At 45.7% G+C, this 18,779-nt stretch overlaps 1 protein-coding gene and 1 pseudogene across 2 annotated transcripts in view; both read right to left on the reverse strand.

Moving 5' to 3' along the window:
• Positions 1-11,355, reverse strand: part of SEC14L1 (SEC14 like lipid binding 1) — a 51,817-nt gene extending 40,462 nt beyond the window's left edge. The window contains exons 1-3 of one of the 2 annotated variants that reach the window (XM_029211840.1): positions 11,175-11,355; positions 9,748-9,852; positions 8,534-8,626 (exon numbers count right to left, since the gene is read on the reverse strand). In XM_029211840.1, the coding sequence (XP_029067673.1) occupies positions 8,534-8,596 (63 nt within the window). In that variant the 5' untranslated portion in view covers positions 8,597-8,626; positions 9,748-9,852; positions 11,175-11,355. The remainder of the gene's footprint in view (positions 1-8,533; positions 8,627-9,747; positions 9,853-11,174) is intronic. The other variant, XM_029211841.1, reaches the window with a different exon arrangement.
• A 1,911-nt stretch (positions 11,356-13,266) lies between these two features.
• Positions 13,267-17,005, reverse strand: LOC114889530 (annotated as a pseudogene).
• Positions 17,006-18,779: the final 1,774 nt, after the last annotated feature.

Here is an 18,779-nt window from a genome sequence, read left to right on the forward strand (position 1 = left end):
GACCCAGGTCAGAAGACCTCCTCAACGGGCAAGGGTCCAGCCATCACCAGGGCTGAGGGGGGAGGGGGGCTGTCAGGGATGTCTGGGTTCCGGGTCTGAGGGTTGGGCACGTGGCAGTGGCACTCAGCAGAAGCAGCAGCTCGGAGGAAAAGTAGAGCTTTTCAGAGGAATTTTAGTGTGTGTGTGTGTGTGTGTGTGTGTGTGTGTGTGTGTGTGCGCGCGCGCGCGCATGTGCGTGTCTTTTTTCTGTTGGTGTGCTCTTTGTGGGGCAGAAGGAAGGTGTGGACTCTGTTTCAGAGGTACTAAATCTGCCTTGAAATGGCCAGGTGGAGATGTCCTGGCAGGGAGCTGGCTGGAAATCTGGAAGCTCCTGCGTGTAGGCTTAAGATAAGCTTTCAGAGCTTTGGTTTATAAAGTGACGGTTGAAGCCACGGGTTTAAATGAGGCTGCCCAGGAAGAGATGTCGGGTGAGAGAGAGCTGGATATTCCTAAAATAGCATAATTACCAATTAAAACACCTGTGATGTCCAGAAAACACAAAATATTCAACTAGGGGGTCTCAAAATAGCAAAACAAGTTATCATTAGAGGAAGAGTCCATCTGTACCCAAGAAGGCAAGGAGGTAGGTGGAGTAACAAAAGCAAGGGCGACCAGAGGGAGGGCCAGAGACCCGAGAGGAAGAGAGCTACCACCAGCCGTCTAATCAAACATGCGAGACATTTAGAACCGGACACTTGTCAATCACTCAGATCTGCACTATGCATGTGAACAATGCACTAGGGATACTCTAGTGCAAAAACATGTAGGAGAGATCTATGAAATACTCGTGGCGGACTTCGGAATGGAAGAAGGATTCAGTACATATCACGATATATATAGCAATTATCTTACAGAGTGATAATTACATAAACCTACATACAAAAAACAAAAACAAGGCCAGTACTCCTAACATCAAATTGTACCTTTCAAGAGAACTGTAATGCGATACATGCTTTCTGTTGCAACATGTAAAATTATTCCACTAGAAGTATATGAAATTGTCAGTTTCACTCTCGCACAGGTTAAAAATCAAGGTAGAAGTATCAATTATCACACCTGCCAAGGCAAATCCTCTCTTCAGTGAATTTCTCTGTGGGCACTTCCCCAACTAGACCGTCATCCCTATCCGGGGCTCTAATGAAAGAAGCACAAACAAAGGACTGGCCAGCACCACTGCCACCCCCACCACCTCAGGGGTCCCCAAGCGCTCACAGCAGACGCTACATAGAAACCCTCTTAATCAGACCTGCCAATAAATTAACTCCTTTCAACTGCTCACTATAAACAGTAGGATCAATGAAGTGGGTTACAAAGTAACTATAAATGGAAAGACCCAGTTTAATTTGGGAAAAAAATGTTTTGCATCCTATTTGCAACTCAAAATTACAAAGGATAATCACGAGGACAAAAAAGGAGCAGCCGGTTTTAACCACTCACTTCAATCTCTATCAGGGAATGTTTAAACAGAGCTGCTAAAAAGTAGATGAACTGATTGATCTGAGGCCTGTGTGTACTCCCTGTACCTATTTGCCGTCATGAACAATTAAATCAGCAAAAGGTTAAGGTAACTGAAAAGGACAAGTGACCCAGTTTCTGTATCAAAGCCATGGCAGGAAAGGAAACAAAGGAAAAGGAGGATGTAAAGGAACAGAGGAGGCTGAAGAAACGTAATAACCAAACACAAAGGTTTATTTGAAGCACGATCCAAACAAGTTATAAAAAGACATTGCTTAAGGGGCTTCCCTGGTGGCACAGTGGTTAAGAATCTGCCTGCCAATTCAGGGGACACGGGTTCGAGCCCTGGTCCGGGAAGATCCCACATACCACAGAGCAACTAAGCCCATGTGCCACCACTACTGAGCCTGCGCTCTAGAGCCGGCCTGCCACAATTACTGAGCCCACGTGCCACAACTACTGAAGCCCGCACGCCTAGAGCCCGTGCTCCGCAACAAGAAAAGCCACAACGATGAGAAGCCTGCGCAAAGCAACAAAGAGTAGCCCCCGCTCACCGCAGCTAGAGAAAGCCCACGTGCAACAACGAAGACCCAACGCAGCCAAAAATAAATTAAATTTAATAGAAAAAGACATTGTTTTAGACAGCTGAGACAGTCTGAACATGGACTTGCTATTGGATGACATCAGGGAATTATCAGTACTCTTGCCGGGTGGATAATGACACAGAGGTTACCTTTTAAAAAGAAAAAGGTCCTTATAGTTTGAGGTGCATGCTGAAGTGTTTTGGGATGAATTAACAAGATGCCTGAAATCGGCTTTACATACACCAGCGGGGGAAAAAGTGGGGAGAGCAGATGAAACAAATTGGCAAAATGTTGATGCTTTTGGAGCTGGGCCATGGGTACCTTTCTCTCCACTTCTGTATGCTTGAAATTTTCCATAATACAGGGTTTACCTGTTTGGTTTTTTAGACAAAATCAGGTAAATCAAAGAGGCAAGGAGCTGAATCAGATCCTGCTTTATTTCTTCTTGAAATATCTCCTACTGAACTATAACTGTCTTCACCCTAGCACATTAAAAGTAATTCAGAGTGCATAATGTATTGGGAGAGTGGGTTTAAGAGAATGGAAAATGCCTGGTTCTGTACACAATAGTGTACAATGGAAGTACACTATAATTGCTCATTTTCAAAGCTAAGCACGTCTGACTACAATCCCAGCTTTGATTAAATGCAATAGCATTTACACTATGGCATTCAAAAACTTGATAAATGAAAAGAGTACAATCTCCCCCACTAAAAACTGCCCAGGATCCTTAATATAACATTAGGGAAACTGGACCATTTCCCTTCACTCCTAGACTGAATAAAACTGGTTTTAAAGTTAGCGACCCCAAAATGCAGACTGCTTATTCCTTTGAGTAAAAACAAATTCTATTGCATATTAGGCTCACTGAAGATCTAACAATACCTCAATTAATGAAAAAGATGTATTTCAACATCACACCTAACCATCAGAAACCTGGAAACTACAAAAAGGCCCAGGGATAAAATCTAGGATGAGAGGAAGAGGATGTGCTTCGAAAAGAAAAGCAAAAGATGGAATGAAAATATTTCGTAACTGAAATAAAGGTAAAAACCCAATATGCATGGGACTCAGGTCAGAGGAAGAAAACGAAATCAGAGGAAAGGGGACTGGGGCTCCCGATATCTTCAGGCACGGAGGAAGGGGTGGGTGAACACAGGGGCTTCAGGAGGCAGCCAGCCGCCTCGGAGCAAGAAGGCAGAGCAAGCCGGGCTCCGGCAGGACCCCAACCAACAGAGGAACAATCTGGAAAGGGCTGCATGGGGGGGCCTCCTTGGGAAGCACTCTGCCGCTCGGATTTCTGTGCACCTCGCCCCCGCCACCGCCCCAGAAAGAGCCAACTTGATTGCCCTTGGTGTGAGGCTCCCCTCAGACTGCGCTGCGATACACGAGCCTACGCCGGGGTCCCCCACGTATCTTCCCAGCTGTCCTGATGTATAAACTGTGAACGGATGAAATAAAGCTTAAATATAAATACAAATGTCTATTTAATCTAAAAGAGACACACATTCAGAGTTTATATGCCAGCATATGACTCTGTTGATTCATTTCACCTTGTATTTGGGAGCGGGACAGGGGCTGGCTGTCAGAAAGGGATGGGGGAGGCTGTGGATGTTTCCAGGCCCTGCCTCACCCACCGTCACGTCTGTGGTCTGCTTAGTTCTATCACGTCCTCACAACAGTCTCCACTAGTGACCGGCCTAGACACTAGGTTACAGAGCACGTCTGTAGCGGGGCCCAGCTCTGCACCTAGTATCACATCAAATCTTTCTCCTCCCTTCATCCTCTAGTCTTGGTGGGAAGACATGAGGTATCTGAGGAAAGAGAAAATGAACGGAAAAAACCAGAGAACAAAACAAACAAGAGAATGAAAAGAGCAGAAGCAAATGTTGTTCTGGGGGCCATTCAATCAGCAACCACACGCTTGCAAAGAGGGCTTTACGGTTACTCAACTTGTAAAAGTACATCACTTAAACTACTACGAAATTTGTCAAATGGGTTTTGCATAATTTATGAAGATGTTAAAAAAAAAAAATCCACTTCCCATATCCTCACACGAAAAGCTCAAGTGAACAAACAGACACCAGCTGATCAAAGATATCTGAGTGCCCGCTATGTGCTTGGTACCGAAGCTGGAGGGAACAAGGGAAAAAACAAAGCCTCTGCCCTCGAGGAACATACAAAATAGAGAATAAAAGAAACTAATCACCTGCCACTGACTACACCGTGAAGGAGGAGTCGGAGGAAAGGGAGAGAAACGCGAAGGGCTTCTGAGCAGCATCAGGGAAGCGGGTGGGCCAGTCGGAGTAGGTAGGATTAGACAGCTGGGGAAGGTGAGCATCTAACGTGGGGAAGGAAGTGTCAAAAGAAAGGGTGGGGGCAGGAAAAGACACCGAGTGGGAAACAGGGACAGCACAGAATAGAGGTAAACATTCATGCTGGGAAGTTTGCATAATTATGAAATAAGCTTAAACAGAGAGGGTAGGACATGAGGGCCCTGAAGAAAAAGCAAAGCAGTTTAGAACGGATATGACTGATAAGAGACATCACTTCAACAGAGGGCTGACAAGTGGAAACAGTGTCTGGCAGGAGAACACAGTACGGACCAAAGGGAGGCATGTGTAAGTAAGAAAATAACAGCTCTGGTCACGCCCTCCAAAGGCTGGACCGAAGGCGGTGCTCAGGAGAGAAAGGGACAGAGACGTGACTTGAGGGCACAATCTAAAAGATGCACCTGCTAGGGATACAGATGGCCAAGGGGGTCTGGGAGCACGATGACAGGATGGAGAGAACAGGGAGAGTGTGCGGGTGCGGAGAGGAGAGAGCGACGTGACCAAATCCATCGGATGACAGGAAGCCCACTAGCAACGGGGCTGGACAAGGCAGCGACTCGTGGCACGTCACAGAGAGCAGTGGGGCCTCTCCTGTCACACGCTCCAACTAGTCCCAACGGCAGCTGTCCCCAGGCGAGGAAAGGATCAGAGACAGGTCCTCGCCTCCCCCGCCACTGTGACCACAGAGGCCTCGGCCCGTGCCCCGACCCCCTGCCTCTGCACTTTACTCTGTTCCATGGACTCTCTCTCCTTCGTCCTCCCTCTGTATCCTTTATGAAAGGGCCATGAACACTAGGAGGGAGAAAGCTCAAAGTTTCAAAATTTGTATTTTACCTCAGAAATTTCAAAATGAAACACTCAAACCCAAGCATCTCGGAACCACGCCTCCCACCTTAAGTCCCTTCTCTGCGGGCACCTCACTAGGCCTGGGTGAGACCACAGATCCTTGAAGGCACAATCCATTGGAATGTTCTTCACTGATTAAGTTCTCCTCCCACAAGTCAGGCAGAGCAGCCCCAGGAAATGTTTCTGGTTGAGCTTGGAAAGGTCACAGACGTCTTCAAGGACAAGAACCCTCATAACACATTCCAGGATACACATTATGATAAAAAGAACACCGAACTCTCTACCTCAGCTAACTGTGGAAGCTTTAACTTCTCTGAGGCTCAGATGCCTCACCCTCAAAGGGGGCTGAGCTGGGGGACTTCTCAACTCACTGAAGCTCCAACAATTGTTTCTGGGCTCACATCTAACAACAGAATGTCCCTCAGATGCCACAAATGCCTCCTGAAACACCTTCACTTCAATTCTTTTTGTTTACCATTAACATTTGCATGATTTCTTAATTCTACCAGTATATTGACCCCAAAACAAATCATCAGTTGTCATTAAATCAATCAAAATCAATTAACATACTTGATACCCACTGTATACCTACTGACACAGGCACTTCCTACCTCAGCATATCCTGGCAATGCTAAATTACAACAAAACTCTTGGTTAAAACAAAGGCCTTAAGTGAAGGACAGCATCTCCGCCAGTGGTCATCACAGGACCCTGTAAATTAGGACCTGGATCCACCTGTCAATACCACAAGCTGATCACCTGATGAACACTTCTGTCACTGTCACATGCTGTGATTACTGAAGCACAATCACTTTTTGAGGTTCTCAAAAATATTTCTGTTGAAGCTATAGTTCCGTTCTTGCATTAACTATATACCTCTTTGCTCATCCTGAATGAAATGAAAAGAACATTTTTAGAGTAACTCTTTTATACCACTGTTTTTCAGCAACAAGAGAAAAAACAGAGCAAGGAAAATACTGAGGATTTTATGTTGTGCAATTACAATCAGAAAAGCGGCAAGTGGCACCACAAAAATCACTACAGGTTTAACGAACATTCAAGTCTGTATCTAATTCTGGAAGGAAAAAGGTAACATTTCATTTTCAGATTAAAAAATAATTTCTAACAACGCAAAAAAAATTTACTACTGCTTAAAACAAAAGCAAGTGAAAAATCAGTTAATTTTAAAAGATTGAGGTGTGGCTGAGAATTTCAATTTCTTCTGTAAATCCATGCATAAAAGTGGCAAGGCAAACTGTACCATTTTGAAAACTGTAAAGAAAGGAAAATAAGGAAGCTGAACATTAGACAATCAAAATACCTCTTTATTAAAGCTAGTGTCTGCATAAGAGATTAGTCTTTGCCTCAAATGATCAGGGTTGCATCAAGATTTTAAAATCGTCCTTAGCGTTCTGGAAAACATAAGACACCAGTCTCATGCCTGCCCGCTCCACTCCCAGGCACCTCCCGGGCTCACTGCCCTCCACGGCCCCACACCAATCCCCCAGCGCCACCAGCCCCTGCCAACCGAAAAGGGATAGGTGACCAAGCCCCACAGGCCGGCCAGCAACCGACTTCCTGGGCCCAGGGGGAAGGACCAGATCTAGTCTCTCTAGAATCTGAACTAGGAAATGTGACAAGAATCAGTCACTTAGAAATTGAAAGAAGGCAACAAGAAATGCCACAAAGGCAAACTGGAGCCAGAGGGGTTATGACCAGCTGAAAAAGCACAGGAGCTGAAGGCGCAGGGGAGGGAAAGGCAGGAGAGAGCAAAGCAGCCTGGTGGTGGTGGGGGGAGAGGCAGATGGAGGAGGCAGAGCCCGGGGCGGGGGTGGGGGGGGGTGAGTTCCGGGGACAACTGCTGCCAGGAACCACCCGCCCATGCGGGGCTCTTGGAGCTCAGCCTTGCCGGCTCGCATTCCTGGATTTCTGCGCGATCTCATTGCACACAGCATGTGTTCCACCGACAATACCCGCTCTCAGGCCGGAGTGGGCCTCTCTGCTCCTTGTGACCAAATGCCAAACCAGCACCCAGAACATGCAAACAGGAAGCAAGCCTTTCTGATAAGCCCTAGACATAAAATACTGAACAGTCCTAGTATTGAAGGAACACACAGAACTAAAGAGTACCCCCCCCAACAACAACAAAAAACCCAAACCTCACACCTGACAGAGAAGGGGCACAAGGGAACTTTCTGAGGTAACGGATGGAAAGGTTCTGCATCTTGACAGAGACGCGTGTCACTCTTCAGTCAAAACTGATCAAACTATAAATCTGTGACCATTTCACTGTCTATAAATTATACATCAATTTAAAAAACAGACGCCCTAAGTCTAAATTGTTCCCTTGAGAAGACTTGAGTTTTGTTTTGTTTTCCAAAACTAAATTGATCTGGATAAATCTCACAAACAATGCTGAGCAGGAAGAAGCCATATGCAAAACCACCTGAGTTTCTATTTATACACGGAACAGACACAGACAAATTCATCTCCGTGTCATAGTCAGAGTAGGGGCTAACTACTCATCGGGCTGGAAGGCTCTGGTTTCTCATCGCGGTTCAGACTGACACTTTCATCAGGGCATACTTCACGACAGAGGCATCTTCCTGTACATCCACTTATATTACACCTTAACAATAACACAAAAGAGAAGGGAAAGGAAACAATACCTTATACTAATCTAAAAGGGATTGGCAAAAAGTTTGTTTTGGGTTTTGGGGGGATTTTTTTGCCTCCAGTGAAATGCTTATTTTGAACCAAACTCTTTAGGCAGTAACAAAGAAAATTAAGACTTTAGTTACCCCATTTGTAGAATTCTAATATGACTCATGAATTTGATATTAGCGGAGGAAATTCATTCATCAGAGTCTTTAGAATCTGGTAAATTAAACTCCATCCTATAGTGTCAATTCCATATGGTGAATTCATCCATAATCTAAATGAGCAGCAGAGGGAAAAAACCACTCTCCACATCCCTTTTCTACTTTAACAAACAAAAAAAGAGCAAAATCCAGAGGAAGAATTATTGAGTCACAATCCCACTTCTGTGTTTTCAAATGGAGAATTAACTGAAATTCATACATTACCCTGAGGTGAATTATTTTAAAAATAAACATGCAGATTTTGATTTTCAGAAACTTGTAGTTTAAAAACATTTCACAAACTCGATAAAGTTCAAAAGCATAAAAACAGAACAAATAAAAGTGGAGCAACAGCTCACCAAATTTGAATACCTAAAAAAATAAGAAGCTGAAGAGTAAACTGAAAAGTACTTACAGCCATAATTAATTCAAAGGGGTGTTTATACACCCTCACTGGTGACTGGTATTTTTGCACCATGATTGCAATAAAACAGCAATCCTCTCACACCTGCAAAACACAAACATTTGTGATAAATAAACATGATGTGGAAAAAATTAAATCTGCATTTACACAACATACTACAGTCTAAGGAATCTCAGCGGGTCGTAATTCTATGCACGCAAAAGTCAAAAGACGAGGCTTAATTATAGAAGGACAAGGGAAGGCGATAAAGACAGTAAGAAAAGGTGAGGAAAGCCCAAGTGGAGTGAGGGAAGCGGCTCTGGTCTGAGGGCTGGAGGACTCCATTGCCCTACCTGCCTCACCGCCTCTCCAGGGGCTGCCCTGGGTCCTTTCCAGCAGTGAAATGTCATGATTCCATTATTCTGATAACCCATACAATTAGTTCTTGAATCATTTTCTCTTCAACAACTTCCATTAGAAGCCAAATTAAAATGGTGGCACTTCAAGATATTAAGCCCAGGACACACAAAAATAAAAGTGGAAAAAAACACTAGTGTGTCTCAAATTATGGGATATTCCTCAAAAGCTATTTTCAAAGGAAACTTGTCAATCCCCATTTTCTAAGTGCAAGACCACAACTTCAGAGACTTCCCTGATGGTCCGGTGGTAAAGAATCTGCCTTCCAATGCACGGAAGGTGGGTTCCATCCCTGGTCGGGGAACTAGGATCCCATGGGTCGTGAGGCAACTAAGCCCACGCACCACAACTACTGAGCCCGCGTGCCACAACTAGAGAGAGAAAACCCGCACGCCGCAGCTAGAGAGAAGCCCGTGCACCACAACAAAGATCACGCACGCCACAACTAAGACCCCACGCCGCAACTAAGACCCCACTCGGCCAAGAATTTAATTAATTAATTAATTTTTTTTTTTTTTTTTAAAAAGACAACTTCAGGGATCTATCTTCAAATGGCGGAGACACCACCAAGCACTCTGGCTAGAGGCTCCACTGACTTCTCCAGCCTCAAATAGCTGTAATATCAGGAAGCAATCAACTAAGGGCTGAAGCCTACTTCAAAGTCAGGAATCCTCCTGCCAGGGACACATTTACACACTGGCCCCAGCCTACCTGGATTTTTCTGAAAACACACTTTTATTTGGAGTCCTCTATGGGACTTCACTTCCCTATTTAAAAGGGAGGAAGAAAAATAAATCCAAAGAGCCTACCTGTCCTGCGCAGGATAATCATTAAGAATGTTATTTTATGCTGAATATGGTGAGAGGATATTCAGAAGTACAAAATGTAATATCCTCAAGGAGTCCAAAGTCTAGCTGTAAAAAAAGAAAACTTTACGAAGATACGTTTTATATCATAAGATTCCTACCTATATTATTACATTTAAACAGGTCTGGAACCTCCTCTGGTACGTTTCGCATATCTCTCAGAGAGAACAGGTTCTGGCGGAAAACAGCCATATCTGGCACTCTGAAAACTGCTAAAGAATAACTCTGGGAGACCTCAAGCAAGTCATTTGACTTCCCCTGGACTCAGATCCACCTCTGCAAAGCGAGGTTTGGGGTGAGATAATCTTGAAAGACTTCCTGCTCTAAAATCATGAGACTCAGAGACAAACTCCTGAATCCACCACAATCAACTGGAATGCCGTCATTAATCTTGATTCTGGGACTGGCAGGTCCTGGTGCGCTGGGACCGTGTTCTATAATCTTGATTCTGAGACTGGCAGGTCCTGGTGCGCTGGGACCGTGTTCTATAATCTTGATTCTGGGACTGGCAGGTCCTGGTGCACTGGGACCGCGTTCTATTTAGTTTTGCCAACCTGATAATGCCGGTGCACAGCAGGAATTCAACAACCTTTTAAATTTTTAATTAGGAAAATTAATTTTAGGTTGTCTCCCACAGAAGGAGAGGGTGATTACGGGGTATCAAAAGGGGTGGGGGGAGAATGTAAAAAAAAAAAAAAGTAATGCTCGGTTAAGACTCGGTAACACCCATTCGGGATTCCACTGCCCGGCAGAACCCAAAGCGACTACACTCAAGAACCTGCTAATTCACCAGCTTCTGAACTCCTGCCAGTTCCCAGCTTCCGATGCTCTGGTCCGAAGAAACGTCCTACGTGGGAAGCCGGAGTTACAACCGCCAAGTGGCACCGTGGACCAGGGCAACCTCTACTGCATGACAATCGGTGCTTAAAAATTAGCCAATGGCCAGACCCAGTGAGTCCACCCCGAGCAGGCTCAAGGGGCAGCCGGGCCCTCCGTTCGATGCGGGGGTCCGCCGCGGCGGTCCCTCGGGCCCCCAGCCCCGGCCGACCCGGGGAGGTGCGCCAGAGGCCGGCTGGGACCCCAAACTCCGCTTCCCCCAGGAGGGGTCCCGGGTGGGAATATCGACGGGTGGAGGCGGGGAGGGGGCGACCAATACAGTAGGAGCGGCGCGGGGGTCGGCGGGCCAGAGGCGGGCGGGAAGACAGTCCGCTCCCGTGTCGGGGAGCCGGGGGGAGCCGAGGAGAGCCGGGGTGAGCCGAGGGGCCGGGGAAGGGTAGGCAAGGCGGGGAGGCGGACGCGAGAGCCTCGCGCCTCCCGGAGGGGCCGGGCCGGGGGCGCGCTCGGAGCCCGCCACGGAGACGCGCGCCTACCTCTTGTCAGAAGGGCCGGGCCGGGGACGCGGGGCGGCGGGGAGTGCTCATGCCGGCGGCTCCGCGGCGCCGTCGCCGTTCCACTGCAGGCGGCGGCAGCTCAGCAGCCGGTTCCGGGGAGTGGGCCGTGGGGCGGGAGCCGGAGGGGCCCAGCGAGGCTCCTGTGGTTGTTACGGGTGACGGGGAGGGCGGGGCCGGGAGAAGGGGTACGCGTGCGCGAAAGCGGCCGAGGGGCAGAGGCGGGAGAGACGACGGTTGCTAGGAAGGGGGGAGGGGTGACAACCTGGGCCGAGCCGAGCTGCGCAGGCGCCAACTCCAGGCCGGAGGGCGTGGGAGGAGCTCGGAGTAGGCGTCGGCCCAGAAGCAAGGCAGGTCTGCCCAACGGCGCTTGGCCGCACCCAGATTTGCGTCACGGGGCGGGCCTAGTGTGAGGGGCGGGGCTCGCGAGTAGCTGGGCGGAGGCTGCCGAGACACAAAAGGGGCGTCCAGCAGTGGCCCCGGGGAGTTCCGCTGACTTGGAACTGGGAAGTCTGCGAGGCATCAAAATAGCCGGGGCCTTCCGGCTTTACGGGTGCCCAGGGCCGAGCTGGTCTGTCTCATCGGCGCAGGAGGCTCCCCGTACTTCCTCATCTTTTGTTGACTTCTGCGGTGCCCTGACCACATTCTCGCCGAGTAATGCAGATGAGGCAAACGCCAGGGCTGGGGAGGGGCTGGGTGGGACCCAGCAGCATCTTGTCAACACGTCCGAGTTGTTCGATGGACCTAAGACAAGTGGATCTGGCGTTTCGGCAAGAGCTCCAACTTTGAAGCACAAGTGTGATGCACACTGAGACATTTAGGGGTTCTCAAGAGGAGCTAATGACTAGAGAAGGACAGCACGCATGTCCACCCACACAACAAAGATGGTTTTATAGCCAACATACAGTTTCTCCATCAATGTCACTGTTGTTCCGTTTGCGTTAGTCACCCTCGGTGGCTGTGCATTTGACGCTGCCAGTGCACAGCACATTTTTGGAACAGTTTCGGAATTTCCTTCAGGGCCAGTTTACCAGCCACACAAGAAAATCATTCATTACTTGATCACACCTTGTTTTTCCCCTCAAACCATCATTTTTCCAGCTTGATCACCCACCCTGCTTACTAGACTCAGCTAGGGCTGGCTTTTGCCTGTTTGTGAAAATCACATCCACCTTCAAAAGATGGTCCGAGAAAGAGACAACCCAGTAAACAGCAGCACTTATGAAATGGTCTCGCCCCAAAATTGACCTGATCTGATAAGCCTCTAGATGGCAACGGCCAATTTACAAGAAATAGGAAAAGAGGAACATGTTAAATAATACCAGGCGGAAACAATCAGCCAAGCATAAATCATGGGAAATACTGCATGACAAACACATTCCTTATCAAAGTACAAAGGAAAAAATAGGGAAAGCGCCACACTACAGATCAAAAGAGATTGAGAAATTTATTGAGCCATACACTTATGATTTGTTTGCTTTTTTATGTATATATTATACTTCAATTAAAATGTTTTTCACAGTTAAAAGTACATTGTTGAAAAATCCAAACTGTAAAAATCATCACCTGCCATTATTACATTAACATTTAAATAAACAGGCATTTTAAACAAACATTTAGACACTGAAAAACTGAAAAAAAAGAGGGCAGGATTCATAAATACATAAATACCCACGCATGCTTTTAGAATGATAGCTACTGGAAGAATGAGACTTTTTTTTTTTTTTTTATCTAGGCTGCACCGGGTCTTAGTTGCAGCATGGAATCTTCATTGCGGCATGCGGGATCTTTAGTTGTGGCATGCATGTGGGATCTAGTTCCCCCACCAGAGATCGAACCCAGGCCCCCTGCATTGGAAGCATGGAGTCTTTACCCACTGGACCACCAGGGATGTCCCAGAATGAGACTTTTTAAAACGCCAATCTAGACAAGATTTTCTTCCATTCCAATGCCTCTTTCCTACACGTTGGTGATACCAAGAGCTTAAAAGAGCCATTGTTGTCAATGTGGGCATTCATGCCAGCCTCCTGTTCCAGTCTGCAGCTGGTGATGAAAATGTGATGACTCTTCCTCCTTAGCTTTGATGCTTTTTCATTAATTCACTTCCGGTAGTAAACTGTGACTGGTCTGCCACTTCAACGTCATCAGCCATTTCCATCACGTTGTCTAAAAGGTCTTTGTTGTAACTGTAACCCAGGAAGAAGTGGCTGGCCCAGACCATGGAGAGGGACAGCAGCTGGCCAGTCAGCGGTAGATGCTGGGTGGGTCGCGGTAGTCGGACAGGTGACACAGGATGAATTCCATGTGGACCTTCCATTGCTTCTCGCTCTCTAAGTGGGAGAATTGCTCCCTGAAGTTGGTTGCCTGCCACACCCCTGAAAGCAGCTCCTCCACCGTGGTGCCCGCCCTTCAATTAAAATTTCTAAAAACAAAAAACAACCCAGATACTTGAGGTAGCTACCAATTGCAATATATGAACTTTATTTCCATCTTGATTTTAATAAAATAGTAAAAGAAACTTTTATGAAACAGGGTAACTTAAACATTATTAACAATAAATTATTATTGGCAAACAGCAAGGTCCGACTATAGCACAGAGAACTATGCAATATCCTGGGATAAACCATAATGGAAAAGAATATTTTTAAAAAGGTATATATATGTATAACTGAATCACTTTGCTGTACGGCAGTAATTAACACAACATTGTAAATCAACTATACGTCAATAAAAAATAACTAAAACATTATTATTAATTGTTTAGGTGGGATAATGGTATTATGGCTAATATTGATATCTCTTAAAGAAGCCTTCTCTTTTTAGGAATACACGCTGAAATATTTGGGGGTGAAATGATGTGATCTCTGGGATTAGTGTCGTAATAATCCAGATGGGGAAAGAGAGGAGGAAGGGCCTAGATGAAATAAGGTTGGTTGTAAATTGATCATTGTTTATTATATGCCTCTGTACACTTTTGTATGTGCTTGAAGTTACCTATAGGAAAATATTTTTAACGGAAAAGATGGTTTGTCACCACTGAGGATGACAAATCATGGCATAATCACAAATGAGGTATTGAAAAATGTCTCAAGAAAATAAGATACACAAACAGTAATCCCAGGGCCTGACCTGGATCACATGCCCATCCCTGAACCAATCTTTTGATCAGGGGGGATCCAGAGATCTCACTTTGCAGTTTTGGGTCATGTGATCTTAACATCTTTATTGGAGTATAATTGCTTTACATTGTTGTGTTAGTTTCTGCTGTATAACAAAGTGAATCAGCTCTATGTATACATATATCACCACGTCCCCTCCCTCTTGCGTCTCCCTCCCACTCTCCCTATCCCACCCCTCTAGGTGGTCACAAAGCACCGAGCTGATCTCCCTGTGCTATGCAGCTGCTTCCCACTAGCTGTTTTACATATGGTAGTGTATATATGTCCATGCTACTTCCTCACTTCGTCCCAGCTTACCCTTCCCACTCCCCGTGTCCTCAAGTCCATTCTCTACGTCTGCGTCTTTACTCCTATCCTGCCCCTAGGTTCATGAAAACCTTTTTTTTTTTTAGATTCCATATATATGCGTTAGCATATGGTATTTGTTTTTGTCTTTCTGACTTACTTCACTCTGTATGACAGACTCTAAGTCCATCCACCTCACTACAAAAAACTCAATTTCGTTTCTTTTTATGGCTGAGTGATATTCCATTGTATATATGTGCCACATCTTCTTTATCCATTCATCTGTCGATGGACACTTAGGTTGCTTCCATGTTCTGGCTATTGTAAATGGTGCTGCAGTGAACATTGTGGTACATGACTCTTTTTGAATTATGGTTTTCTCAGGGTATATGCCCAGTATTGGGATTGCTAGGTCATATGGTAGTTCTATTTTTAGTTTTTTAAGGAACCTCCATACTACGAATAGTATCTTTCTTTTATTTTTTTTAGAACATTCAAACTTTTTTTTTTAATATATGGCAAAATTTTAAAGTCTGATAATTTTTGTTTTTTTGGGTTTTTTAAATTAATTTTTATTGGAGTATAGTTGATTTACAATGTTGTGTTAGTTTCAGGTGTACAGCAAAGTGAATCGGTTATACATATACATATATCCACTCTTTTTAAAGTTCTTTTCCCATATAGGTCATTATAGAGTATTGAGTAGAGTTCCCTGTGCTATACAGTAGCTTCTTATTAGTTATCTATTTTATATATAGTAACGTATATATGTCAATCCCAATCTCCTAATTTATCCCTCCCTCCCCTTTCCCCCTTGTTAACCATAAGTTTGTTTTCTACATCTGTAACTCTATTCCTGTTTTGTAAATAAATCCATTTGTACCATTTTTTTAGATTCCACATATGTGATATCACATTATATTTGTCTTTCTCTGTCTGACTTACTTCACTCAGTATGACAATCTCTAGGTCCATCCATGTCACTGCAAATGGCATTATTTCATTCTTTTTTATGGCTGAGTGATATTCCATTGTGTATATATGTACCACATCTTCTTTATACATTCCTCAGTCGATGGACATTTAGGTTGCTTCCATGTCCTGGCTATTGTAAATAGAGCTGCAATGAACGTTGGGGTGCATGTATCTTTTGGAATTATAGTTTTCTCCAGATATATGCCCAGGAGTGGGACTGCTGGATCATAATACGGTAGCTCTATTTTTAGTTTTTTAAGGAAACTCGTCACTGTTCTCCATAGTGGCTGTACCAATTTATATTCCCACATGAACAGTATCTTTAACTAGTATAATTAAAATACATGAACAAATCCCCAAGGCCAGTAATTTGAAGGAAACAACACTCATCTAGATGTATAAGTTATGGTATGTTTGCTTGTTTTACAATCAGTTCTAGGGATTTCCCTGGTGGTCCAGTGTTTAAGACTCCACGCTCCCAATGCAGGAGGCCTGGGTTCCATCTCCGGTCAGGGAACTAGATGCTGCATGCCACAGCTAAGATCCCGGATGCCGCGACTGAAAGATCCCGCATGCCGCAACTAAGACCCAGCACAGCCAAATAAATAAATAAATATTTTAAAATAAAAATAAATAAATAAAATCAGTTCTATTGGGTGTGTATCCAAAATCTATAAGAAACAGTACTGAGCACCACGCTTCAGAGTTAAGCAGAAAGATCCGGTCCTTTTAACACACGTGCATGGAGTCCTTATTATGTGTCAGACGCTGTGTGAGGCAGAAAGATGAGCACATATGGAGGGGGAAGTGGAGAAGTGTATCGGGATCAGGTTTGGCTGCCAGTGACCAAAAGCTCAAAGTAAAAGTGCCTTGACAAGATAGAAGTCTGTGTCCCTTGCATGTGAATGGAGTCCAGGGTGGGAATGACACCTCCACCGTCACCGTCAATGGCCAACTCCCAAAAGACCACCGGAATGGGGATGCAGGTGGCCTCAGGTCTCATCACCAGGGACATGGGTTCATTCTGTCTTGCTGCTTTGCCATCATCATGATGTATCCTGTACCTCCGGCAAGTAGGAAGAAAGGCTGAAGAGGATCAAATGTCCTTCCTTGAACGATGCTTCCTTGGAAGCCGTGTGTGTGCGTGCAGTAGTGGGTGTGTGACAAGCAGAGCAAAGGACAGTGCAGCAGCACAGGGCACGCTGCTGCTCCTGTGTTCAGCCGCGCACCTGCTCTCTTCCTCAGACAGACTCTCTCTAAGGTCATATTATGAGAGTATCTGAAACACCTTGAGTGAGTCCCTAGCATGAGGAGCATCTGTGCCCCCTCTTACTTGGTAGATGGAAGCCCTGCCGGGTACTGTGTAAAGGCCATTTATCCGGTGTCTTTGTGATGGAAACGGAGGATTCCCAAGCTCTGGCCTCCACAGCAAGACACTCTGGTTCCTTTGGGTTGCTCAGCTGAGTCCCCACTAGGAGCCTGAGTGTGGCGCTGCCTTTCCTGGTGGCACTCTGGCTGACGGCAGGATGCAGCGTCTACACCCTGGACACAGACCCTGTGGCCTGTTACATCTTCCCCAACAGGATTAGCCTGAGCTGGGGACACTGTTACTGGTCCCTCCAACCACATCTTCTCCATTGATCTTAGCACAATATGAAGAGTCATCCCAAGGAAAGCATGGGAAGTTGTTGACACCAAGAGGATTGGGTCATTGCAGGAAAGACACTGGGAGAGAAGTGATGGTCTTAGCTAAAATTTCAGCCTGCAGAACCCAACCTCTTCCCCACAACAGCGAGATACGTAGGAGGTGAGTCTGAATGACCCCTTTGAGCATCACTAAGGGGCAGGGTCAATGAAACATTTAGGCTGTGCTGAGAACGCCTCGTTCTGATTCTCTGGTAGCCCTACCCACCTTGGCATTTGCACCTTGCACTTTGGCCAGCTACTGGGACGTGTCAGGTCTCTTCCACTTCTGGAAGGGATTATTTTCTTATTTGGTAGTAAAAGGGTAAAAGACAGCCTTGCAAGGCATGACAGATTATCCTGACATGGACCAGCTGGCAAAGTTTCCAGCCTGGAAAAGTACGAAAAATATAGGTTACCCTACAGGCACAATTTCTTCATCCTGCTCTGGCAGTCATCCAGTGGTCTTGAGCTAACACCATTGCATCATTCCCAACCTGGGAAAACTTCAGGCCCAGAAACCAAATCTGCAAAAGTTATCATCCAGCCTTACATATTTCTAAAATATTTCATTTCAACCTGGAGAGGCAAAGCTCCGCATATCTTAATTGATTTCCCCACCTCAGAGTCTTTCCTCTTCCAAGGCACTCTCCATGCTGCTGGCAAAATTCTCTTTCAAACACACACACACACACACACACACACACTCACTCACTCACTCACTCACTCCTTTGCTCAAAATCTAACACTGACAACAGAGATAAATTTAAGCTTCAAAGCCTGCCATCCGAGGTCTTCTATAAATCTTTCCTCTGTCCAGAATGATTTTAGTTTCATCTCCACTTTATCTGCTCATTTATTCATTCCTTCGTTAACTCAGCAAACATGTATTCAGCCCCGTCATTTATTCAGACACCATATTTAGCACAGGAGTGTGGGAAGATCCACTATATAAAAACAGATTTTCCTTCAAGGAGCTCAGCCTACTGCATGGGAGAGACATGTAAACAGTGACGACCACACAGCCTCTTAAGCTCTGTGACCCCTCCCTACAGCCGTTCCTTTTCCTCTCCTTCTCCTCTGTGTCCTTCCACTGGAAGGCACACTGCCTGAAATGAGACTGTAAATGAATCGGGTCTGTCTCTCCCCTCCAGTTGTGAGTTGCTTGGGTCCTGGGATCACATCCACTCACACGTTCTTCTGCCTATGCGCTTGGCATTTTCCAGAACCCTATCAAATACTGGTTGGGTTGAAGCGATGAGTCTTCAATTAGGCCTTGATTCTGTGTGCGTTAAACAAGTCTCTCCACCCCCTGCACTGAGCTGATGCGTCCTTGGGAGACGTGCTCTCAGCACCTCACCCCACCCCCCGGTGCTGTCCCCTGTGTCACCAAGCGAGGACATCAAGCTTAGGGAAGCAGCCCAGCTTAAGAGAATTGCTGTCGTGTGCCCTGGAAAGCATAGCA

Source organism: Monodon monoceros, unplaced genomic scaffold (genome assembly GCF_005190385.1).
Source record: "Monodon monoceros isolate NGI ecotype Baffin Bay Population unplaced genomic scaffold, NGI_Narwhal_1 Super_Scaffold_9, whole genome shotgun sequence".
In the NCBI taxonomy this organism is placed as follows: Eukaryota; Metazoa; Chordata; class Mammalia; order Artiodactyla; family Monodontidae; genus Monodon; species Monodon monoceros.